General features: G+C 35.6%; 1 protein-coding gene across 2 annotated transcripts; it reads right to left on the bottom strand.

The window, feature by feature from the left end:
* Window positions 1-1611: 1611 nt before the first annotated feature.
* On the bottom strand, window positions 1612-21061 carry LOC145691025 (uncharacterized). Of its 2 annotated transcripts, none has more exons than XM_081766574.1 (3): window positions 20908-21061; window positions 11858-12241; window positions 1612-2776 (listed from the first exon to the last, which is right to left on the bottom strand). In XM_081766574.1, the coding sequence occupies exons 2-3, from the start codon at window positions 12088-12090 to the stop codon at window positions 2035-2037; spliced, it is 975 nt and encodes a 324-aa protein (XP_081622700.1). In that variant the 5' UTR covers window positions 12091-12241; window positions 20908-21061; the 3' UTR covers window positions 1612-2034. The 2 variants fall into 2 exon arrangements, with proteins under 2 accessions (XP_081622700.1, XP_081622702.1); XM_081766576.1 differs by lacking the exon at window positions 20908-21061 and adding an exon at window positions 20738-20892.
* Between the last annotated feature and the right edge of the window lie 5823 nt (window positions 21062-26884).

Below are 26884 nucleotides of genomic sequence, written 5' to 3'. Positions count from 1 at the left end.
TTGTATAATTGTAGCGAAAGAGGTGCTCTCAGCTCAAAACACAATTATTAAAGTTCTTGACTCATGAGGATTTATATACCGTACGAAATTTTACATCATTTTGCGCTTTAATAAATAAAGTTCTTGTTGAAGTCTGATAACCAATGGCCACGGAATCCGATATCACCAGATATCATTACATCCAGTATCAGATGACTTAACGATGCAAGATCATTCGTAGGTCAGTCTAGTTCTGCAGTAACTCGTGACACGGATGTAGCCATTATGATGATCCAAGCAAGAAGCCGAAACACTGGGAATGGTGCAAATATGCATCTGCTTTGTCAGATGAAGTATAACTTTTCTGGGATACTCGGAAATGAATAGCCGTTTACCTTTACGCAAGTTTGATGATGATGTTGACATCGTCTCAGCAATATACACTACCCATCTGCCCCTGTGGCCTATTCCATCGCGCGATCATTGTGATACAGCGTTGCTATGTAGTGATTTCGTGGAAACATCGAGTTTATATCCACTGCACTGTAAACACGTTCAGTCCAACAGAGGCATAGAAGTCACGGAAGAATAAACCATACTCAATATAGAGTATTACACATTCCCGGGCGAAGGTCAAAAACTTGTTGGATGGACTGCAGCATTCCATTATTAGGAACTGTATGCACACACTCATGCCAAACCAGCTAGCTTTTTTCTACCACTGAACTGTGGGCTTCTTGGTTAGACTCGCTTATCACTAGACGGTATGCACGTGGCTTCTGATGCTTTACAACGCTGTCGTACTAATCGTTTTTCCTTCCATCCCATACATATTCTTAAACTTTGAATTCCTAAGATGTCTCCTTTGTGGTGCATTTGTAATGGCGAGCATTGTGTTCATTACCTTTAATAAGTTGCTTTTGTATACACACTATTATTAAATTTGTTTTCCGCCGCGAACAAAAACTGATCTGTCTAACAGATATATACTTTTAACAATGTTTCGATATATCACCCTGCACAATATTTTTGATACAATAACAAATGTAGCGGTTAAAATCTTCACATGTTCGCGTTCTACTCATTTTGGAATACAAATTGTTATTCCTAAAAAACGTTTCAGTATTATCTGAATTTCATTCAGAAAATCAAGAATTAAAAGCAAAAGTTTCGCCACATAAAACTTCTGTTTACTGCAATCTGGTACATTTGAGTATACGACGACATTTAATACGGTAAATAAGGAAACGAAATTCAACGCAAAGATAGAAAATAACTGAAATTAGATAATACACTGAAATTAGATACTGTGATAATAGCTTCTACACAGTATTCGTACAGTTATAATACTCCCCGTACAATGAATAACGAAATTTTAAAGTTCGGAAGTCCTATTTTTCAGGACGAATGCCAATAAAATAATATGCTGCACTATGTTAAACAAAAATAACAAACTCCGTGCACTCAAAAAGTTTCTTATGTACATAACGTGCATAAAAAGCATGGTATCTGGCCCGAATTCTGTCAATATTATTTACTTTGATTGTCATAAATGCATTTACTCGTAAAATTTTAAGCAGGACAATACATTTTCTCTCTACTGTATGTAGTATAAATTTACACAGATCATAGTTTTGATTTTGAAATTACCTTTATTACCTCAAAATACATTATACACAATAACAAGTTTTTAAAATTCAATTGAACGAATTTTTATATTCGAGTTGTGATTTATCAAATAAATAATCGTTACAACCGCCAGTTGCAAGCTAAAAAGAAAAACATGTGCACAATTTAACAAATTAATTAGTTCTGGAATTGGGAAGTTAATTTCATTTCCCTTAAGGTCACCTAGTAAAGTGTATTACTACTAATAACCAACTACAACTGATATCCAAAGAGCTTTCCGTGGAGAATTCCACACATGAAATATCTCCATCTTACACTTTTATATTTAAGTAAATTTGATTCAATGTTTGTGAGAAAACAGCTTTCCAGTGAATGGGACTAAATGCGAAATTTAAGCTCACTCTTACACCCTATACAACACACAGCTTACGACGTCTTTGATTGCTTATGACTTGATAAATGGTTATTATATTGATATCTCCGAATAAAAGATTTGTCACAGTGCTCACATTTAAATGGCTTCTCACCTGAATGTTGAAAAACATGTCTTTTAAGATCAGAGAAACTTCGAAATGACTTAGCACACTCCAGACATGGAAACGGTTTTTCATTCTTATGAATTAATAAATGTGTTTTATAATGAGTACTTTGACTGAAGGATCTCCAACATTCATGACATACGAATTGTTTCTTGGGATGTTTAGATAATATGTGCGCTTCAAGATCAGAAGAACTTTCAAATGTCTTAAGGCACTGCTTACATGGATATATCTCCCCTGTGCTATGAGTTAACAAATGTCTCTTAAGTTGGGGAGTCTGCTGAAAAGATTCACCACATACATTACAAGGATAACGTTTCTCCCCAGTGTGAGTTACAATATGTCTTCTTAAGTTCGATCTATTTCCAAATGATTTACTACAATACTCGCATACATATGGTTTCTCTCCGGTATGAATTAACGCATGTCTTCTAAGATGATGCTCATGGGCAAAAGATTTTCCGCACCCGTTACATACATATGACTTTTCTCCTGTATGTGTTAATACATGCCTTTTCAGGTGGTAACTGTCTCGAAACGTTTTACCGCATAGTATACAAAAATTTCGCATTCTCCTTCTTTCATTAAGAGACATAGTTTCTTGTCCTCCGTTATCCCTAGACAGCAGACTAAAAGAAAGTAACTTAGTTAACATAAAATAGGCTTAAATGGGGGTTGAAACACAAAAATTCATCCATAATAATGTTGTAACATCTAAATTTTCTTATAAAAGTTACGATTTATCTTTTCACAATCCTGTTTGCCTGTAATCTGGAATTATATGTTACCTTCTTTTTAATAAACACTTTGAGATTTATGATAACCATAAAGTACTCCTTATAGTATATGCAATGAAATTTGTATTACAAGTTACAAGGTGCAAATCTAGCAGCGTACCTGCTAATTTGTGATGACGGAATTGTAAGAAAATAAAATTATACATCTTCTAAAACTAGAAAGAGGAAATGTTTTAAATATCTAGTAGTATTTTGTAACGGACATCATTTACCTGTTTTGTTAATGTGTTATCCATCATTCTAAGTTAATGTCCCAGTTGGGACAGAGTTCCTACCCGTGTCCAAAATATGCAAATGTATACTCGAAGTACGCATATTTCCGAAAGTTGTCACTGAAAATTTTAAGCTCAAGTGAACGACTACATAGTGCGTAGTATGCTAGGATTAAACTTGGTTAGCCTAATTGTGTACTACATTTAGTCATTCGGCATAGCAGCAACAATATGTAACTTCTGAATACATTTTTAAGGATATTGTTGCTTTTAGTTTGGTTTGGTTCATTATAATTTAGAGTCCCTCTTCTGTACTGACAATATGAGACATACAATACATCTACACAATACGGTGGCATCCAAACCACCTAATGTTTCAATTTAAATGTTCCCCCCAAAAGAGAAAATACTGTGTTCAATTAATCATATTTTTAAGATAGTGGTCAACAGTTTCTAGAATAAACATGTAAATACTCATTTTATAATTAAAATATCAAGATGATACAAATACAACGAACTTATACATGTCACATTCTCAGATATATATAATAAAAACATAATAATGTAGCGTAATAAATAATCTATTTAATAATGGTAAACTCGTGTCATTTAATTATGGACACCATGGAAAAATACACGCTAATGAAGAGGGAAGATCAATACCGATCTGTGAAATTGCCCATATCGAATAGATACCTAGAGAACAATGAGGGTCGCATGAGAAAAAAGAGACACTGCTAACTGTAAGGCAGCTAGATTGTATGAGTTTATTTCATCAGTACATATCAGTTCTTTGACATCGTTAGCATACTTTATTAAGGAGCATTAACACCTCAGACGCGTACGTAAAACCTATAGGATTCCATAATGTGAATGAGCCCACCAACGAATTTCCGTGGTAATATATTCCACTTTCGCTCTAGGGCCTGCCGAAAGTAATCTCAGTTGACAGATTTTGGGTAGCAATCCGATGTCCAAGGGTTTCCCAGCCATGTTCAATCTAGATCTGGAGAGCGCGCTGGACACTCAAAAAATACCATATTCTCTTTCCAGATATTCCTTTACAACCTCAGTCAGGGAAGAAAATGAAATGAAATGAAATTTTGAGTTTTACGTCCCACGGTTATGCCGGTTAGGCTAAAGGAGACGGTGATAATGAGTAATGAATGAAATGGTGGAATGAAGAAAGTGGGAGAACCCCGAGAAAACCCACGCACACGGTGTTTGTCCACCACAAAGTTCACTTGGCGGGAGCAGGGTTTGAACCTGAGACCCCTAGCACCAGAGGTGAACGCTCTACCACTGAGCCACCGCGGCCCCTCAGTCAGGGAAGAGCATTATGGTAGGTCAAGCAATCATTATAGTCATACTAACTACGAAACGTTCAGGTGCTCATGCAGAATAGTCTCGCTAGATCGCACTAGTCACTGTACTTGGGAGGAACAAATGCAAGGACGTCACCTAAGACAATAACCCCATGACAACCTCTTTCCAAAAAATTGGCATGGTTATAATAACTCCCAGATCCCCGTCCCCCTGTATAAAAGAATATCCAAGATATGCAGCAAGGCCTCAAGCCAATGCAAATTTAAGGCTGGTTCAATATCAAGCATTTAATACCAGATAGCTCATACCGTTGGGTTGCAGAAAAGCAAATGACTTGTCCTATATTGCCTTCTAATGCTTGGTTTTCTTAGAATCTTGTTCACAGTCAAGACATTACACTTCGAATAACACTCCAACTAGTAATTACATTTGATGCGTACTACAAAACAAAATATTTCGTACGTAATAATTCGCTACCAAATTGGCCTTGCATATACCACCCAGCAATGATTAGCAACGCCTACAGAAGACTTATATGTCGCTCATGTGGTTACATTTACGTCATTTGCGTGAGGTAACGTGATATTTACTGGCATCATTTTGCATAGTGATGTCTCGGCCTTCGAAATTAAAGGAAAGTAAAGCTCATCTTCTGTCCATGTGTATCCTATACGCATGCTTTATTTTAAAAATACATCTTGTTTACATAGTTTAACTGGTAATCAGTTTATAGGTCCTACCTTTATTTGAATGTGAATTATAAATGTCAATAGCATACTTACAATATATACTACATTCTAACTGTTAACTTGTAGAAAAGCATGGCATATATTAATGCTTATTTATCGAGACTTAGTTCTTGAACAAGTAACTTGTATTCCGACAGAGATACCCTAAGAACTTATTCCAGATGGAGAAAAAATCGGCACACAAGCGCAGTAGTCAATACACATACACTTATGTGCACACGTACAAATAATATAAGTAAAAGCTATTTACGTACAATGTATAGCTTTAATACTACAGTAAGCATACTGTTTATCTAATACAATTATATAAATAGTACAGTGTGAAAGTAAGCAAATGTAGCATGTTTTGAAGTGTATTTCGAAGAAATAAACCAGAGTCGAAATGCATGGAACGGTAGATTGCTAAACACTAGAGACTGCCATGTACGCTAGCACAATCACTAGTAATATTAAAATTCAGAACCGTTTAGTATCAACAAAGAACATTAATTTTATAGCTACACTTATTCAGACAATATGTATTCTCATATTCGAATGTTTCGTCGCAAGCTTTTAGAAATTAAAAAAGTAGAAACAACTATTATTCTTACGAGAGAAAATTTTATATGCCTTCTTGGAAATGTACATGAAAATACATATATTCGAGAACATATTTCAAAACATATAAACAAGAAATAATAACAACATAACCAAGTTAAAATTTACAGAATGAAAAAATCTTCAAAACTTCTATAGCCAAATGGTAAGTATGATTTTCGTAACTATAACAAACTCGCAGCTTAATTTACAAATAGGAATTTTATGCATTGTTACAAATATAACGTACAATTTTTATAATATTAATTATTTTATATATGACACAGTACCAATATGCACACGTACTAATCATTTTACATATAAACAAGGAATTAAATGGAAATAAGCCATACAATACACAAAGCGATGAGGTATCTTGTGCTAGCGACTTCAACGTATAAGTTTATAAAGTAGCAAAACAACAATTCACCCTAGCGTATAGCCTCTAGTTGTCCCAGTTTTCGATGACCATCTTTACAAGTCCCATAACCTGTAGCAAAGCCTCTATTTTAGTCTTGCTTCTATGATTCAGTTAAACAATCCTTCTCAGTATCATTCATTTCATTCTATTTCTTTGAATATTTGCAAATAACTCAAAATCATGTTCTTTAAAATCTAAAGATTATTAAGAAATTTATTACATGAAACAAATTTTAGTCACTGACATAATTGGAAAGATAAGGTTTTAAATATTCGTAATTAATTAACACGACCAAATTTTAATCAAAAATTAATACCATAATTTCGACTACAAAAATTCCTCAAAAAAAAAAAAAAAAAAAAAAATTAGACAAGGTTTAATATTGAATATATCCCTCCAGTATCTGATATTTTTGAGTCTTTGTTGTGCACATTTTCCGTTTCTACATCCAAAATATTACCATTTGCACACACTTTGTTTAAACTATTTTTCATACAATTATTAAAAAGTGCAAAAGGCATTTTTTTTACTATTTGTTGAGATAATACTTATGTATGTATGCAAATTTTCCCAAAAAGAAGCTAGTAGGAAATATCGAGCTTTCATTAATAGTTTTCATGCTTTAACATCGCGCTTGTTTCTTTAACCCGGCGGCAGTGGCGCAGTCTCACAGACCCGTGTCACGTGTTTTGTAATTCTACCGTTATTTCATATCTCTTCAATTTTTCCAAAGATACACTAGAATGTAGCATTAATATTGAAATTTGCAATATACCAGTTTAATATGCGTAATACAAACAAAAAAACTATCATCAAAGAGATTTAAGCGAAAATTATTAGTTAAAGATTTAAAATTTAACAAATGGGTCTGTGAGACTAGGCGCCAGTGCCGCCATGTTCAATTAAAATAATGAAAACGGCATACAATCAAAGGTAAAGTCAGACTTTATTAAACCTCATGACTGAGGCGACGAAATCATTGGAAATTATTAGTTTACCTGAAGATGCAAAAAAAACGAAATCTTTTAGTCTAACGTCACAGGGAATTCTGTCGACTAAAAGCAGGGAATTCGTGTTACTATTCGGTTCAAAATCTCTTGTCGTCGCGAATTCTGTCGAGGAATTTGAAGCTTAAAATATATAAAACGATAATCATGCCTGTTGTTCTGTATGGTTGCGAAACATGGTCGCTTACTCTGAGGGAAGAACATAGACTGAAAGTATTTGAGAACAGGATCATGGGAAGAATATTCGGACCCAAGAGGAACGAGAATGGGGAATGGCAGAAGCTTCATAACGAGGAACTACATAGTTTATACGGTTTACCCAACATTGTTAGGGTCGTCAAGTCTAGGAGGCTTAGGTGGGCAGGTCATGTAGCTAGAATGGAAGAAAGTAGAAACGCTTTCAAAGTCTTGACTGGTAGACCCATAGGAAAACGACCATTAGGAAGACCTAGGCGCCGATGGGAGGATAATATTAAGATGGATCTCGCAGAGATAGGAATACAAAGTAGAAACTGGATCCAATTAGCTAAGGATAGAAGTCAGTGGAGAGCTTTTGTGAACGCGGCACTGAACCTTCGGGTTCCATAGGCCATAGAGTTAGTTAGTTAGTTAGTCTAACGTCACATGATTGTGGCTTTTGGCTAAGAGAAACGATGGTCAAAACAAGTAAATGATGAAAAAATCTAAGCAATAAGAACGTGGGAGAAAAAAGTACAGCGAGCAAACCCACGTACACGATATCCACCACAAACTTGTTTGGCCAGGGATAAAATCAGGCACCTCACGCATCAGAGATAACCCTTCTACCACTAAGTGACAATGTTCCCTTCTGAAGATTTAATACTTCAATGCATTTACAATAATTTAAGAATAGGTCATTTTAAATTATTCTATTTACATGACTGTATAACACCTAATAATAATGTTTTTAAATTTTACATTCGTAGTCAATCAGCTTTCGAGTTAACATAACTGCAATATACATAATATGTATTGCATTTCTATACTTATTGAAAAGATCTCAGTCACAGGGAAAGCCATGCTACACTGAAATAATAAACACAAAAGAAGAAACTACAAGAAATTTTGCCAGAACTTGTGTAATGGAGATATAGCGGTATTTGCCTTCTGCAACTCAAAAACCATGAGTGAGGATGCTTGGTAACGAAATTCGAATCTGAGGATTCCCGTTTACAAACACACTTACCGAAGTTTGCTCGGTAAACGTGATCACATTTTTGTCATTATGTTTGTAAAGTATCTATTATTTTCATAAGACAAACGGTGAATCATCTCCTTTGCTCGAAAACTTTCCCTACTACAGTTCTAATCAACAACTAGTAGCCTATGTTCATTATTTCTTTACATTTGCTACATATTATTTACGAAGACTATTCGGAATATGTGTTTTCTTTTGTTTTACTAATTTTTCAAAAAAGTTTTGTCTTACGTCAATTGAAGCTTAAAAATTTCTTTTAGGTTATGTCGATGATAAAAACACATAATCAAATTGATCACATTTTAGTAGATAGAAGAAGGCAATCTAGCATAATTGATGTCCGGTCGTTTAGAGGGGCTGATTGTGACACTGATCACCACCTGGTAGCAGCGATAATATGAGAGAGAGATTATCGTTGAATAAAGGTAATATTCAGTGTCCGAAAACGGAGAGATTTAATTTAAACAAACTAGAAGAGAACCAGGTAAGAGAGGAATACCAGATTGAAGTTTCGAATAGATTCTCGGTTTTAGAATATTCGGAGTGCACTAGTGTTCAGGGTACTTGGACTGGAATTAGAGATAGCATTAAAATTTCAGCAAAAGAAAAATTGGGACACGCGGAAATACGTAGGAACAAACCATGGTTCGACCAGGAATGCATTAACCTAGCAGAGAAGAGAAAGCAGGCAAAATTACGCTGGCTACAAAATCCGAATGAAATAACTACACAAAATTTCACGATATCAGGCGGGAAACTTCCAAAACTTTTAGAACAAACAAACGCGATTTTTTGAAAGCTAAAATTAAGGAAATTTAAGATAATAGTAAAAATACAAACATTCGGGACATCTATAAGGGGATCAGCGAATTTTAAAAAAACTATCAACCTCGTGCTTATATATTAGAAAGCTGACGATACAGTCCTCACTGATACGGATAGCATCATAATTAGATGGAAAGATTTCTTTGACGATTTGCTGAACACGCAGCCAAAAAACAATGTGCGTGGAGAAAAACAGATACACACCGCAGAATCGTATATTCCAGAACCCAACAGAATAGAAATAGAAACCGCTATAAAGAAATTAAAGAAACAAAAAACTCCGGGTGTAGATGAAATTTCGGCTGAGTTAATTTTAGCTGGTGGCGAAAAATTGTGGAACAAGATACACAAACTCGTTCTCTTTATCTGGAAAAAGGAAGAATTGCCACAAGAGTGGAAAGAATCAATCATTGTTTCAATTCATATTAAAGGCGACCCTTTCAAATATTCTATTAGCAAGACTAACCTCCTACGCAGATGAAATTGTTGGAGATTATCAGTGCAAATTTAGACGAAATCGATCAACTATCAACCAAATATTTACCATTCACCAAATACTCGAAAAAAAGTGGGAATACAAGCCCCGGTACATCAACTATTTATTGATTTTAAAAAGGCGTACTACTCGGTTAGGAAATATTATACATCGTTCTTACAGAACTTGGAATACCGAAAAAGCTAATAAGATTAATTAAGATATGTTTAAATCAATCCCAAAGTAAAGTCCGGGTAGGAAAATTTTTGTCCACGAGCTTTCACGTCGAAAATGGCCTGAAACAAGGAGATGCGTTGTCGCCATTATTATTTAACTTTGTCCTGGAATACGCTATAAAGAAAATCAAAAATAGCAACCAGGGCCTAGAGTTGAACGGTATTCACCAGGTTATGGCATATGCTGATGATGTAAATTTAGTAGGGGGTGATAGGAGAACAACAGAAAGAAATGCAGAGATCTTACTAAACGCTTGCAGGGACATGGGTTTAGAAGTAAATGCAAAGAAAACGAAATACATGGAAGTGCGTCGGGACCCTAAAACGGCAAATTGTGGATGCGTTAAAATATTAAATATTAATTTTGATAAAGTGGATACTTTCAAATATCTAGAATCAATATTAACAGACGAAAATCATATTCACGAAGAAGTTAAATTTTGACTAAAATCAGAGAATTCGTGTTACTATTCGGTTCAAAATCTCTTGTCGTCTTGAATTCTGTCGAGAAATTTGAAGCTTAAAATATACAAAACCATAATCATGCCTGTTGTTCTATATGGTTGCGAAACATGGTCGCTTAATCTGAGGGAAGAACATAGACTAAGTATTTGAGAACAAGATTCTGAGACAAATATTCGGACCCAAGAGGAACGGGAATGGGGAATGGCGGAAACTTCATAACGAGGAACTACATAATTTATATGGTTTACCCAACATTGTTAGGGTCGTGAAGTCTAGGAGGCTTATGTGGGCGGGTCATGTAGCTAGAATGGAAGAAAGTAGAAACGCTTTAAAATCTTGACTGGAAGACCAATCGGAAAACGACCATTAGAAAGACCTAGGCGCAGGTGGGAGGACAATATCAAGATGGATCTCGCAGAGATAGGAATACGAAATAGAAACTGGATCGAATTGGCTGAGGATAGAAGTCAGTGGAGAGCTTTTGTGAACGGGGCATTGAACCTCCGGGTTCCATAGGCCATAGAGTGAGTGAGTGAGTTAGAAAATTCTTGATAAAATTTTAACATTTTTGAAGACATAAATGCGAATTTTTGCAAATATTCAAATAATCTAGAATGAAGAAACATATTAGATATTTCTAAATAAAGTACTGCTGTTTCATGAATTGACATAAATATGTTAAAACAATGATTTCCTGCAGACTATGAAAATTGGACAATGGTCATCAAAAACGTGAAAGTACTAGACGCTACACGCTAACGACTACTCTACGGTAAGATGAAATTTTGCTTCTTTAAACGTAACACAAAATTCCTCATCCACTCGCATATCATGTAGCTTATTTTATTTAGTCATTCATGTCTAAAACGATTAACAACTGTGTATACTAGGACTCTGTAATATGTATACTACTTAATATTTTGAGAGACTTACGCTGCATTTCATGTAAGGCATAGAATCCATTCTCTCTCTTCCTAAATTTTCCTTAGAATTTGACATGTCTCCGGAATCACTTAGTGATAAAAGATTTGAAGATTTTTTTTTAGTAGTAACTTAAGTATTATTCAATATTTTCTTCAAATATATATTTTTATATGTTAGCTTTCTCAATACATGTTTCAAGACGACACATGACATTTTCTCTTTTAGGAGAGTTATTTGTATTTATGTAATTGCAAATAAGATGCGAAAAACTTTCAGATCTGAGTGAATACAGCTCAAATTACAGTCCTTCAAAAGAAAACATGGGATATGGTTTTAATACGTTGTACTATTTCTAGAAACTATTTTAACTTCCATAATAAATAACATAGTATCAAGCAAATCTTTCTTTAAGCATATTCACATTTATTAGAGCAATGTAAAAATCTAAAAGAAAGAGAAAACACTCACAAAGACTTACTCTTCTATTCCAAGTCTAATTATGCCTCCTTGATTCTTGCTTGTACTACATGAAGGAATTTCATGAAGTTCTTCAGACGCATCACTCTCTTCTATTTTCACGCTACTATCAGTAAGGTTTACATACATAACGTCATCCTCCGTGCTATCTGGGTCAGGCTTTATCGACATATCTGCACTGAACGTCGAACTACAAGGCAGATTTTTGAACCGTGATACACTATTTACTGACATCTATAAATACTGAATATTTCTTCTTCTTTATTTCCAATATGTGATAATTTTGCCTTTATGTATGTGGAAATGTCCGCTATTTTTATTAAATACTGTCTCTTATTTTTGTTTACTATTTGCCACGAACTCTCGTCTTCCCATAACTAAGCACCTGAAGAAAATGAAACAAAACGTCAATAATAATAAACATACTACGCATGTTTCAAATAAATCGTAATTATAAATAATTCATCGGGTTTTAAAGTAAAATATGTCGAAAATTATTAACAACGCGTTTGACATGAATCGAGACAGCAAAATATATTTCAGTTCAATTTTAATTCGTTATATTAGCTCTTGGTTACAAATGGTAGCATAATTACAGTTTTCAAAATGGTGTCTATGCAAATGAAAGCATTTCTTGTTTTGAAATTTGAGAAATGTTTCTTAGTTCTTACCGTACACCGTGCATTGCGTAGAAAGCTTGAAACTGTACTACCATATCATTAAACCATTCCAAGAAAGTATCAGTAATTCAATAACACTAGTAGCCTGTGTAAAGGTAAAAGCACAGGACGTACCAGCGTTTCTAATGAAACAATGGGACGTGTTACGGTGCGTTATTCTCCAAAAACAAGTTTAAAGATTTTGCGTACCCCATTGCAATTCAAACTTTATACATACAGTTATTACAAATCTTACAACCAGACAACCTTGTCAAACAATATAAATCTTATAATTCTACGCAGAAACGCTAGGACAATTGTTTTCTTGACCTTCTGCTTTTAATTCTTTTTCTTCTGTTTAACTTTCCACGCATACGCTTGTTAAGCCAAAGCAAACCGATTATCAAGTGAAGTGAGTGACGATGGAAGAATACGTGGAATGAGAATATGGAAAGAAACAGGAGTAACCCGAGAAAACTCACAAACACGATGTTGTTCACTACAAACTTATTCAGCCGGGGATCGAACCATGGCTTCAGGCATCACACGTAAGTGCTCACAAAAATTACGTAGCATACAAAGTACACTGTTATTTATGGTACTGATTTTCAAAGCATAATAGAAATTCACATATTATGTACAACTTCACGATACACTGTGTACTAAATACGAACTTTATATCGTCGTCGGCAATTCAAAACCTGCTATGTGACATTCTCGGCCGTTTCGAGATAATAGTATTATCTGGTGCAGCTTTTAGACTCTCTAATTTATTATTACTTGAGAAGGTATCTAGTTACTTGCAGCATCAAATATTACTTATAACTTCACTTTTATAATGCAAAAAATCTAACCAGGATACTGTTTTTCGTTTCTGCTGAAAAATTTATAAAAATGCACATAACATGTTTTGAATTGCCGACGACGATATTTCTCAATGGACACTAGCATGGAAAACGCCGAAATTTAAAGTGCCATTATTTAGTTGAGGAAACTAGTAGACTTCTTCCGGTATGCACATATGGATGTGGTAAAACTATATTTTATTGTAGTTTCGTTTTCCCATACGTATCATTTTTTAAAAATTAATCTCATTTTTTGAAAGTCTGAAATTCTGTAACATTCTAACTTTTAGCTGACGGAGCACTTTTGCATGATATACGAAATCTAAACTTTACCGTTACAGGTATAGAGTTACTAGTGTGAAAGCTTGTGAAACCATTACAAGTTCTCTCAATTATATTACTCTCTGTAATGTTTTCAGCAGCATCCTGCTCTATACGCATATTTTGTCGCTGACGTTCCTGCTTTCTACATAACCACTCTCGCCCGGTGCCCCTGCTGCGCTATTGTCCTACATTGCCTATATATTATTCTCGTTTTTAGCGGTAGCATAGGACAAGTTGGTTTGTGTTTCTGCTACCTTACAATCCTCATTTATGCGCATACCACGTCACTAACGCACCTGCTTCTTACGTAAGAACGCCAGAGCGAGCCTCTCTGCTGTGCTACTGCATTAAATCGGTTATATTTCATTCTCCTTATAGCGAATATCTTGCACAAGTTGGTTTATAATTTCTCCATAGTCGCTGAGGTGTACATCAAAACGCGTATTTGTACCCGAAGAAGGGAAGCATATAAATTTCCACACATTATCAATCTATACGCTATCACTTTCGCATACTCCATCGTAATAACAGCCCAGCGACCTATTTCTCAAAATTACTACTCTAATACTTCACAAGGTATAACCTACAAGTCTGAATTTCACAACTTTTCTCCCTTTTACCCATTAAAGTTCAGTAATCACTATTACCCACTAGAGTAACAGAAACATTAGCAAAGTGTGCTGTGATGAACATAATGAGTTTCGCCCTAGTCGGTATGGTGTAAGGCAAAACATTTACATGTTCTCGGTTAATAGGAAACAAACGCTATTTTATAATTCATTGATAATATCATTTGTAAACGTTTCGAAAGTAATTTCTCCCACAGTGTTGCGTGCACTTCTCAAATAATAACCTTTTAGCAATAAGAATTATAGGGGCTTTTAAACAGCAGGTTATTTTACAGATGTTGCCATTCAACAATAAAGATTTAGCAACTAGACCACAAGAAATGGGGCGACCATCCAATATTTCTCACAGTGCAGGTTGCTGACATTGATTTCTCAGCACAATTATAAACTGAAGGTATTCATAAAGTTTACTAACACCAAACATAATCTCGTTTGACAATTCTTGTGTCTAATGGGTAATATTTGTTAACGCGATTTCCCTTAAGGTATTGGCCAAATTTCAAAACAATCATATTTTCATATTAGGTATCAAATAGGCTTTCAAACGATAAGCTATTTAGCCCATGTTGCTATTTTCGAAAAATAAAGATTTCACCACAGGGAATGGGGCAGTGACAGTGATGGGTAAATTCCCGAGAATTTATGTACAATCACAAAGAAAATTGCATTTTATTACTATATTATTATTTCAAAGTAAAATCCGTTTTTATATCACAGTATATTTTTACTATTGTCTCCAGAGGAGTCTTTAAAATGTATATTCTGAACGGTATTGTACTATTTTATTTATATATTATTATATTTAGAGAGTAGGCCTCTGCATAAATGTATATTTATTTTCAATATGTTCTATGGGAGTAATTATGTGTGAAAAAATAGTATAGTAAGTCCACACACTTTTAAACCGCTAGCAAGTTTAAATTAATATGTAGTCCTAAGTGGATTTTCCAAATTTGACTCTACTACTGATATCATAAACATATTAAATTTTTAAAGGTTATAACCAAATTAGGTTGAGTAATTGCTAGAAGACATATACATCACCATTTTATCAACCATAAATATTTATGTTCAAAATATTTGAAAGACACTGACTTATCTTTAGAATTTTGCACGTAACCTTGCCATACATGACCTCTCTTCCAACCCATTTCTCGAAATTTCATGCGTTAATTCACATGTAAGTGAAATCCGAATACCTCTTCAGAAAGTTGTGTCAGAGAGAGGAGAAAGACCGACGTCTATTACTAACGGTGGTCCGGGGTTTATTTATAGCACTTCATCTCTATTTCTACATAATTTCTACATTACTTTACAAACTGGTTTCTTTTTATCGTTTGTAAATTAGTACTTTTCTACCTTTTAGTGCAAATGGAAATGGAACTTAAAAATTATATTATTAAAGCACAGTCAACGAATCTTAAATTTTTTAACCACCAAATTATTTAAAATCTAGAAGTAAATCATAATAAAAGAAAATAACGTAAATAGCTATATGGTTCTTATAATTAGGAAGATATAGGAAAGAAATGGAAATAAATTCCTTCCCGGGAATTTATATGCCAGGGAAAATACTCGGGAATAGTCCCATTTTTTTATTTTCCTTCCCACCGGGAATATTACCACTGCCCATCACTAGGCACTGAGGATGAATTTGCCACAATTATCCGTCCCCCTCAAAACTAAAGTTGATGTGTTACGGGATTTTTCAAACAAACCCCTCTATTACAGGATACAGGGGATAGAAAATTTTAAATGAACCACCCTGTATATGAACCTAACATACGTAAACCTACAATCAAAATGAACACTCTTAACAGTAATTTATCATAGCATGCAACGATGCAATAATATAGGGTGTTTAATAAGTAATGGTCATAAATTAAACCGTAGATAGTAGATGCCAAAACTAACAAAAAAGTCTTAGTAAACATGTGTCCGCAAACGCTTCGTAACGGAGATAAGGGCTGTCAAAAGTTTGGGAAAATGAAGTTTAGAGACGAATATCTCAAAAAGTATGAATCGGACAGAGGGCGGTCCAATGAATGACTATCGAAGTCAGACATGCGCTATGCAGAAATGCATGGTTGATAACTCTGCAATGCGCGCGCAAGGGATTCCCCAAAGAAACGGAGGGATTCCCGGAAAATTGTCTAAGGAAAGGGGGCTCGAGATGAACATCGAGGGCGAGTCTATCCACCAGTAATTCATACGTCGTGGTACCAGTACGAAAGCTCGAAAAGATACAAAATGGCGGACAATGTTTACGTGCCGTGTGTGGTTGGATAACCAACAGGAAATGAGAGAGGTAATCGAAGAAAGGTGGTGGTGCATGTTCTAAACTACTTCAGAGCACATTCCTAAGACGAATGCACATGTACAGAGTAGTCCTTTACTGTACCAATACCAAGGTAAAACAAACGATGCGCGAAAATGAATGGAATGGCCGAAAGGAACACTGGTAGAACATGCAAGCCAGCTGGAAATACTGAATCGGGGTTGCAACAGACGTTGAGCTCACCTTGGGTGCATGATGTTACGGGTTCAAATCCGCTGAAGTGCCCACTGAATGCAGTGGTTCTGATCTCAGATTTTCGAGAAAGGGCGGAACAATGGTGCGGACATATTCAACAGGATGCAGACATCTTATCACGAGTACGTGGATCTTTGCGAAAACGAGTACGAGCATGCATTCGCATGAATGGATGACACTTCCAACATTTACTTTAATGATAGAGGTACGTTAATTTCTCATGCATCTCTTCTATGGTTACACATCTGGGTATTTACTGTTTACCTTATGATTAATGCTGTACACATTACCAACATGACGATTTCTGTTAGTTGATATGGAGAAACACTACATGTCCATCATTTTTTGCTTGTTGTAATACATTTACGCGTTCAACATGCGGAATGTTTCAGATTCGCCTCCCACATACTTGAATGTTGTCATGTTTTCCCATTGCAATACAGTTTGCGGATATTCGTTACGTTAACTGCTTAGCACATAATGCTTCATCAGTGCCTTGCATACCGTTTGATTTACCTAAGTGCTGCCACACTTGTACGTATGCATTAGTTGTCGGAATTCTTCCTGGAGCAATTTTGAACGTACATCACCACACTTCGATTACCTCTGTCATTTCCTGCTGGTTATGCAACCACACACGGCACGTAAACATTGTCCGCCATTTTGTATCATTTCGAGCTTTCGACCTGGTATCACGACGTATGAATTACTGGTGGATAGACTCGCCTTTGATGTTCATCTCGAGCCCCCTTTCCTTAGACAATTTCCCGGGATTCCTTCCGTTTCTTTGCCGAATCCCTTGCGCGCGCATTGCAGAGTTATCAACCATGCATTTCTGCATAGCGCATGTCTGACTTCGATAGTCATTCATTGGACCGCCCTCTGTCCGATTCATACTTTTTGAGATATTCGTCTCTAAACTTCATTTTCCCAAACTTTTGACAGCCCTTATCTCCGTTACGAAGCGTTTGCGGACACATGTTTACTAAGACTTTTTTGTTAGTTTTGGCATGTACTATCTACGGTTTAATTTATGACCATTACTTATTAAACACCCTGTATATAATATTTAAACTAATCATTTTAAATTAAATTCCAATTACTTCGCCACATCAAAGAGCATAAACTATAGCGCACTGAAAACTCACCGAAAATCAAATACTAAAAAATAAAACAAATTGGTTGAATGCTCTCCTTGGAATTTATACTGGAATTTTTGCTTAAAAGCACCCAGTTTTTTTTTTCTTCGTTGACAGTAGGAAAAAATCAACTATTTTTTCTGCATAGTCGTTTAGCCACAGTTTGCACTCGGTTACAGAATCCTTTTCTTAACTATATATACAGGAAAACAACAAAATATTCAAACTTGTGAAATTACACAAAGGTGGTACAAATCTCCAATCTCTTGTGGATATATACTACAAAGTTACAAGTTAATTATGCCGCAATAATGTTTCGTGAAAAAATCACTGCTAAAGCAAATCATGTGCTCTCGTAACATTTGCCCATATTCTTGTAGCTACTACTTTATCCTTGTTTGATCGAAGAACACATACTCGTATATTTACACTTGTATTACAAATGTATGAATGAGTATTACTAGTCTGGTAACTTTGAGAAATAAGCCCCAAAACATCTTTGGAAATCATCTCAAGAACAAAGTCTTTTTCAATTATCATTATTTGACGGACTATTCTGTAACTTCACCCTCAATCATACCGTAGCTACATGCACATTACACTTTTAATTTATATCAATTCAATCAGTGCGATGAAGAACCATTCACTGAACACAGAAGCCTCCAAGTCGATAATTTATTATTATTATTATTATATTTTTATGGTTTAACTGATGGCAGCACAAAAAGTACCAAATACTGAGGAATGAACACAATCAGACGAAATGCCAGCATGACAGTAACAAAAAAAAAACTTTTAATTACGGACAGAAACCAAGTTGAAGTCTCGATTATACGAGTCCGCGTAATGATGCGATATAAGGTAGAAAGGCAATACACCATTATATAGCAGTGTTTCAAACCAATTGTTTTAATTAACTATCCTAGGATGTGTGCTGCAGTAATGAAGGAAAAACAGAAATTCACAGCGGGCACTAATACGAGGGGGGTTTAATCTAAACCGAATGTGATAAAATGGGGAAAATTATGGGTGCTAACCAATGTTATGGATTCACGAATTTGTAAACTCCACGGAAGAAATATGTTACTTGATTTCATAAGATTCTACAAGTAATGGAAATCTCTTAACTCTTAAAGGTACAATAAGGTAGAAATACAAATGGAAAGTATGTTCCTTACCACGTAGTACTTTATAAGAAAGTAATGAAGTGAAGTGATGTATGAAGGTAATACTAAGTGATCACAGATGTGCCACAAAACTTTGTCATATCCAAGGCATGTTTTTACGCTATATAAAGTGCTTTCCCATTTTCGTCGTGTTTGTGTACACCCACCATTGCTGACGCGTCTCCTAACACGAAAGAACTCCCTCGCTAACGTTCGGACACCATCCCTTACTCACTTATGTAGCATTCTAACTTGTTAGTGCTCAGCTAGGACAAGTTGGGGAACTTTTGCTGTATCACAGACCACATGGAAGTTGCAAAATGTAACAAAATAAGTTAGGTTAGCCCGCCACTAAATCATAACAAGTTTACCTCTCTGCCCTCATGTACAGTGCCGCTTACATCAAAAACAACTACTTCGTTAACTTCAACTATTTCCCTCACTCTTTCTCACAAACCAAAATAAATTCTGCAATTCAGCCGGTAAATAACGTAAAATTGGTCCGGCTATACAGCTATTAAACTCAAGTTTCTTTGTGTTCAAACTATTTGTTTGGCTTACGTTTACAGTTGGTCCTCCAGTTTCATACCAAAAAAAGCAGTAAAAACATTAAAGCGTGCAGTTTTACTATACGGTATGGATCCATAGTATAATAGTAGGAGTAGGAACAGGTTAGAAGCCCCGCAGTGGTTCGTTGCGTTCTGTTCTCGACATAAAATGGGCATGCTGCTTAATCATCGAGACTTCCGCGTCTTGCAAATAGTACCGACTTCCACATATCTTTCCTTATATTAAGCATAACTTTAGTCCCAAACTTACACACCTAAACGTCACATAAGAACTCCAAATCATCATTACTTAACCCATTTGTTTTATGCACGGCAGTTTTTACGTTATACATGCGAACGTTGTAGCTACACTCAGCCCTCCAAAAGTCAATGTGCACCTGGTAATACTACTCTTCCCCGAAGAAACACTTTTCAGTGCAGCAAAAGTTTTGCTAAGTTCATATTTCATGAACATAAGTATCTCCTCGTATGGCAATGTCGTATACAGAAGAATTATTTTCATTCCTAAGTTCATATTTCATGAACATAAGTATCTCCTCATATGGCAATGTTGTATACAGAAGAATTATTGTCAATCTCCCAGAGATATTTATTTGATAGGGGATTTCACTTTCAATCCACTTTTGAAAACGTATTTCCATAATACTGTAGTAGTGTGTTGTATCAGACAAATAGTATTACCAGACGCACTTTTTTCTCGGGCCAAAAAATTCTAGGTATTTAAAAAAGAGATCGAGTAGTATAAACATTTTATATGCATTTAGGGTAATAGTTAAGAACAGCTACTTCTCATCTCCCGTGCACGAGGATACATCTTACTGTTGCACTACCTAAACAGCCTAAGTACAAGGGCAAGAACTCAGTCTATTACCTACTTTTTAACATCCTAGATAGTCATTGAATAATTCCTGAAAGTATGGCGTTTCTCGTCCTTCCCTAAATGGGAAGTACGGCTCCTTAACTATAACCGCATTTAGTATTGAGCTTCAATAAGGAACAAATCTAGCTAAAACCCACCTTCATTTATGGGCGGATCAGAATTCTAGAACATTTCAGTCTGTCGTCTAGTAACCCAGCAAACAATCTATCAGAAATAAGAAAGCACGTCTTCACATTTAACATCTAAACTATTCACTGTTATTTATATCAAACCATGAATATTACATTTAATTTCTATTACTTCTTACCAATAACAATTCCTCAGGTTCTGTCATGCTCTCAATGTCAATTCGTGCATTGCCTTGCACTTATGCAATACTGTGTTCACTACTCCAAGCAAGAACATCTTGCTCCTCAGAGTACATTAAAAACATGTTTGATTCTAAGGCGAGGGCCTTATTATGTGCCTATCTTTACCTGTTCCGCAAACCATAGTGGAATGTGTCAGCATACTGAATATTTTGGTCATGCTTTGCGATTACTTGGACCTATAATTTGACTTTTTGTACTACGGTTGCAGATTTTGTGAAAAAAAACTAGCCGCATTCCATACGGTTTGCGTCAAAGCAATGCAAATTCTGCGTTTTAATTTATGAAAATAAGCAGAGTTCTTAAAACTGAAAATTGCAACTTTTGCTTTGCGTTACGTTCTGCAATTTAAGTGAAGAGAGGAAAAAAATAAGATGAACGGAATGAGGCCCCAACGCAATGTAAATATGTGATTTTTCATTACGGATTTGTAAAAGAAGACTTGTGGATAGTTAATTGAAATACGAAAAATTTATTTTACTGTTGATATAGCGAAAATCAACAAGAGCTATCGAATATCGCAATAATAATAACAATAAAAACATTTTGTTTTTCGTTGACGTAAACCACTAATGCTCAAGATCTCAAGTTTATACGTGTTTTATACTAGTAAAATATGAAAAAAAAAAGCCAAAAGAGACGTTTGAATATTTGTCGTTGTTATCTGCGATTTGTAGTAGTTTAATGCCATAAACCAGTGGTTCTCAAACAATGTGTCGCTACACACTAGCGTATCACGCAATCCCCTAAGGTGTGTCCCGAAATTTTAGAATTGAAAAATAATGACGAATTTAATAATAATTAGTTAAAATCAAGATACCTTGTACCAGTTAACACCATAGGCGGAACTGGAGAGGAGCCAAGGGAAGCCAGCATCCGTAGAACCCAAGCTGGCCCTCCCCAAAATTTTTCTACTGGATGAAAATAATGTTATTAATTAGCCTCAATTTATACATAATGATCTAAAAGTAATGCTTGCATTCGACATATTTAATAGTGCCTATACTCGTCCCCCCATCGATTTCTTTTAAGTATGGTCTGGTGCCTGGATGTAATAAAATCCCTCGGACCAATTTGATAGTGGGCAATATAGCGACTTCTCAACTTACACTGCTTTTTTATTATTTATTTGAAAACTTCATTAGTGTAAATTAGTTTGTATCGTTTCATTAACATTATCGATGTAGTAAGTTTTTGTTGTTTATGTATGTATGATAAACCAGTCTTGTTATTATTTTATTTATAGCATAGTAATGTTTGAATAGTTAAGATTCTCAGAGCAAATTATATAATAATAATAATAATAATAATAATAATAATAATAATAATAATAATAATAATAATAATAATAATAATAATAATAATAATAATAATAATAAGGAAAAGCAACAAATGATATTGATTAGTGAGTTTTCAATATGTATTACATGCAAGTGTATAGAAGGCAACAATCGCTTGAGTTTAGCAGTTCAAGAATTTGACTACTTCTTTCTTTCCTTTCTGTTGTTGTTGTTGTTTTTTTTTTTTTTTTTTTTTTTTAGTGTACCTTAATAACGCTGGTCGGGATGAAAATCCTCTCACGAGGGTGAAAGGGTGTACCGGATAGATTTCGAGAAGCTGAGTACGAACATATCATCGAGAAAGTTTCAGCACGTAAGTTTTTTTTTTTGGGGGGGTGTTTCCATAATTGACAGAAAAATCGTATTTTTCGTATTTAATATGTGTTTCCCGTGTTTGGAGTGCATAATTCTGAATTTTTATCTTAATCCAAGAACTGTTACTAGGCTAAAACCCCAGGAACATTCTTTTCTCTAGCTCACGACCCCCGGAAACGTACCCTCTCCCCTTGGGTTGCATAGATTTATTGTCGTCCCACATTGCAAACACTAAAACCTAAGCGTTATTGACGAAGAAAGGTTTCGTAATCAACTTGCGATCATTCGTCGGCTCCCTTTTGCCTCGACGACAGACAGATTGTTGAAAAAAGGCGCCAAAACATACACCACGTTGTCGCGTGAAACAAATATTTCAGTTTCGAGTTGATCTTCGTGTTAGAAGGTAGTGTTACGCTGTGTATGTGTATACCGTAGGTGAAAAATATTTCTGCGTGAAATATTGACGTTTGTGTTAAACGAACATGCCGAGAACTTGCAACAATTCGACAGATTCATTCTGCTACATATGTAAGGAAGTGATTTTCAAGGGACAAAGTAGGCCATTGTCACCGTTCTTGAAGACAACCTACCATCTGTACTTAGGGTGTAAAATCGGCGACCAGGATCGCGTTTGGGTTCCGAAACAAAATTGTAACTCGTGTGCGCGTACTCTCACAGGATGGTTGAAAGGTACATATAAATCGATGCCGTTCGCCGTACCTATGGTTTGGCGCGAGGCCCGTGATCATGTTTCAGACTGTTACTTCTGCGTGACTAATATAAAAGGTTTCTCAAAAAATATGAAGCATAAAATACAGTATCCTCACTTGAATTCCGCGAGGAGACCTGTGAAACATGATGTGTGTCTGCCTGTACCCGTACCAACAGACTCATACACCCTGTGCAGTGTTTCATCCGATGAAGAACCTGCTGCTTGTGAGGATGTTGCACAATCTTCGAGTACACAATCAGATCCCAATTACGCTCCAGTGCCTGACACTAATGAACATGTGATAAGTCAGGAAGAGCTGAATGATCTGATCAGAGACTTAAACCTTCCCATGTCTAAGGCACGGTTGCTTGCATCACGACTTCAAAAATGGAGTGAATATATCGATGTATAGGAAAAGAGAGGTGAGCCTAGTTCCTAATTTTACAAAGGATGGTGATTTGGTGTATTGCAGTGACATTCCATCGCTTATGGGACAACTGAAGTTAAACTACAACACTGAAGATTGGAGGCTATTCGTAGATTTTTCTAAGACAAGTCTCAAGGCAGTGTTATTACACAATGGCAATGAAAAGCCAGCTATCCGTATTGCTCATGCTGTACATATGAAAGAAGCATACGAGAACATGAGAAACCTGTTGCAGAAAATAAAGTACGAACAGTTCCAGTGGTCTGTATGCGCTGACCTTAAGGTCATTGCCATCCTCGCCGGTCTACAAGGAGGTTATACAAAGCACTCCTGCTTCTTGTGTCATTGGGATAGTCGAGCCAAAGATTAGTACACCATCACAAAATGGCCGCCAAGGAAGCAACTGGTCCCAGGGAAGCTAATGATCGTCTTATGAATCCGGAGAAAATATTCTTACCACCCCTTCATATCAAATGAGGGCTCATAAAGGTCTTCGTCAAGTCCCTGAACCGGGATGGTGAAGCATTTAATCATCTCAGAAAACTATTCCCAAGACTCAGGGAGGCCAAGGTGAAAGAAGGTGTTTTTACGGGACCCCAAATCAGAGACGTTTTTAAGGATACTACGTTTTCTTCTAAGCTTAATGAAGTGGAAAGTGAGGCTTCGGAGGCCTTTCGAGTTGTGTGCAGTAACTTTCTAAGGAATCATAAGTCACCTGATTACAAAGACATTGTGGGCAGGTTAATTACTTCATTTCGTAACATGGGATGTAATATGTCCCTAAAGTTAGCACCTAGACTTCCTGCATTAGCACTTGGACTTCTTCCCTGAAATGTCCAGCTTGGGGGAGGTCTCTGACGAACACGGGGAAAGATTTCACCAGCAAATAGTTATCATGGAGAGGCGCTACAGTGGTAAATGAAGTGTGAATATGTTGGGAGACTTTTGTTGGCATGTGACACGCGAGATACCCTGTAGTAATTACAAGAGGAGTAGGAAAACCAAGTGAGACATAAGTGTTAAACTTTAACTTTTTATGCAATTTTATCTGCATAATTTATATTGATATTTAAATTAGGAAGTGCAAATTATTATGGGTGGAGAATAGCATCTTTGGGTGGATATTGAAACACCCCCACTGCTCCCTGAAAACTGGTACGTCCTGGGGAAAAGCGGGTGACGGATTCGAACTCAGGAGCTCGAAACTTATAGGAATCACCTATTTTCGTTCGTGGAAGAGAAAAAAAAAAGTTTCATTTTGCCGACCAGTGTTATTATTATTATTATTATTATTATTATTATTATTATTATTATTATTATTATTATTATTATTATTATTATTATTATTATTATTATTATGAACTGAAGATTGTGGTTACATTCTTTAAGTGTAAACTGTAACCAGGCGCGCACCCAGAAATTTTTGTGCAGGGTGTCAAAATTTGGGAGGGTTATAATATTGCAAGACACAGACCCGACGTTATTCTGCACCCGAGTAAACGATAAATAAGTAGCGGAAGTCTGCACACCAGGAACACTTTTTTATATTTTGCTTTTGAAAAGTGTGTTATGTTAAAGAAAAAAATATGTTCCTGATAACCTGATATTTTTGTTTCATACTGTAAAACCTACATGAGTATCGCAGCAATAACAAGAACCAGAGGAATTTTAGCCAAGCAAGTCATGTCGTCTCTTGATATGGGGGGGGGAATGTACCAAGGGACTTAAATTATTTTACTCAGGGACAACCATACAGAAACCATAGTTTGCTTCCTCATTCTCAATAGAATGGGAGCTTTTGCATTGTCAAGCAGGGCCGTAACTTAAATTTTCTCTGTGGGGGGCAAGTAATAATACGTGTATTTGGGCAACCCTAGAACAAGTTGTTTTTCTAATTCTTGGGCCCCATCTTTCTCACTCTTTATGGACTCCCCAGAGCCTGTGAGCCATCCCGCAAGACAAGGTCTGCGAGGCCATTAGTTACTCCACTGGGCCCGTTACAGACATAACTTAATTAAGGGAACAATATTGACAAATCTCAAAGCCATACGAATAAATATTATTTCTAGGACCCCCTAATAGTAGACTTTTTTTTTTTTTACTGAAAAGGGTCCACGACTCATTTTTGTTTTATTTAACTTCTGTAAGTACCTTATGCTGTTTTGTTTATGTAATGTGGTGAACCTGTTTGATGCTTCATTTATAATTTTATGTTCGTATCGTATATGGAGTAAGAAGATTTTGTCTTAAAGTGGGCCCCTCTCGAACGGCGGGGAGCTTTTCTCGGGGGGGCAGTTGCGCCTCCTGCCCCCAGCTACAAGTTACGGCCCTGTTGTTCAATAACTTTGTACGTAGGCAAATACAAGGAATATAATGTTATATAAAACAAATAATATTGCAGTTTTATCACATTATTTGCACAAATAGCATACACACTGAGAAAAAATTGCAAGGTGCGTACGTAAAATTGTATGTTACATTTGTAAATACTGTAGGTTTTGGACTGCACGTACAGCAAACGTATAACTCAAAACGCATGTTTTATAATACTTTCTGTATAAGTGTTTCATCTATACGTACATTTCGTATGAAACAATATAGGCGGTCAGGATCTCACATACAAATTGATATATATATATATATATATATATATATATATATATATATATATATATATATATATATATATATATATATATATATATATATATATATATATCACACGAAGGTAACATAAGTATATGTATGTGTTATACGAAAAACTGTTAGATGCTAGACATCCTGCAACGGCATGATGTAACATCTAAGGGCAGTGCGTATATAGCATATGGATAATCTATGCTCCATACTGATTTCTGTAGTAAGCAAGAGGATTCCGTATATTTGTACGATATACCGCTGTCCGAAGAACGGATTTTTCTCAGTGCAATGAGTATGAAACTAGGCATATTAGTTTTAGAAAAATACAAATACATAAGTTTAATAGGGCTACATCAAATAAGTATCAATCATCATATGCAAAGTATTGTCCCTTGGTACATGAAAATTCATGTCCCTCGGTACTTGGATTGTCCTATTTATAAATAAAAGTAAATTTAACGAAAGGAGTGGATAATAAATTA

Source organism: Thermobia domestica, chromosome 7, assembly GCF_964235325.1.
Source record: "Thermobia domestica chromosome 7, izTheDome1.hap1.1, whole genome shotgun sequence".
In the NCBI taxonomy this organism is placed as follows: Eukaryota; Metazoa; Arthropoda; class Insecta; order Zygentoma; family Lepismatidae; genus Thermobia; species Thermobia domestica.
This window is presented reverse-complemented; position numbering and strand designations above follow the sequence as displayed.

What these genes read in the sequence shown, in the direction of transcription:
- LOC145691025 (XM_081766574.1), bottom strand. Translation starts at nt 12,090, where the DNA reads ATGTCAGTAAATAGTGTATCACGGTTCAAAAATCTGCCTTGTAGTTCG. An exon ending in ATTAGACTTGGAATAGAAGA is followed by an intron (nt 2,777 to 11,857) that starts GTAAGTCTTTGT and finishes ACTTTCTTTTAG; the next exon opens with TCTGCTGTCTAGGGATAACG.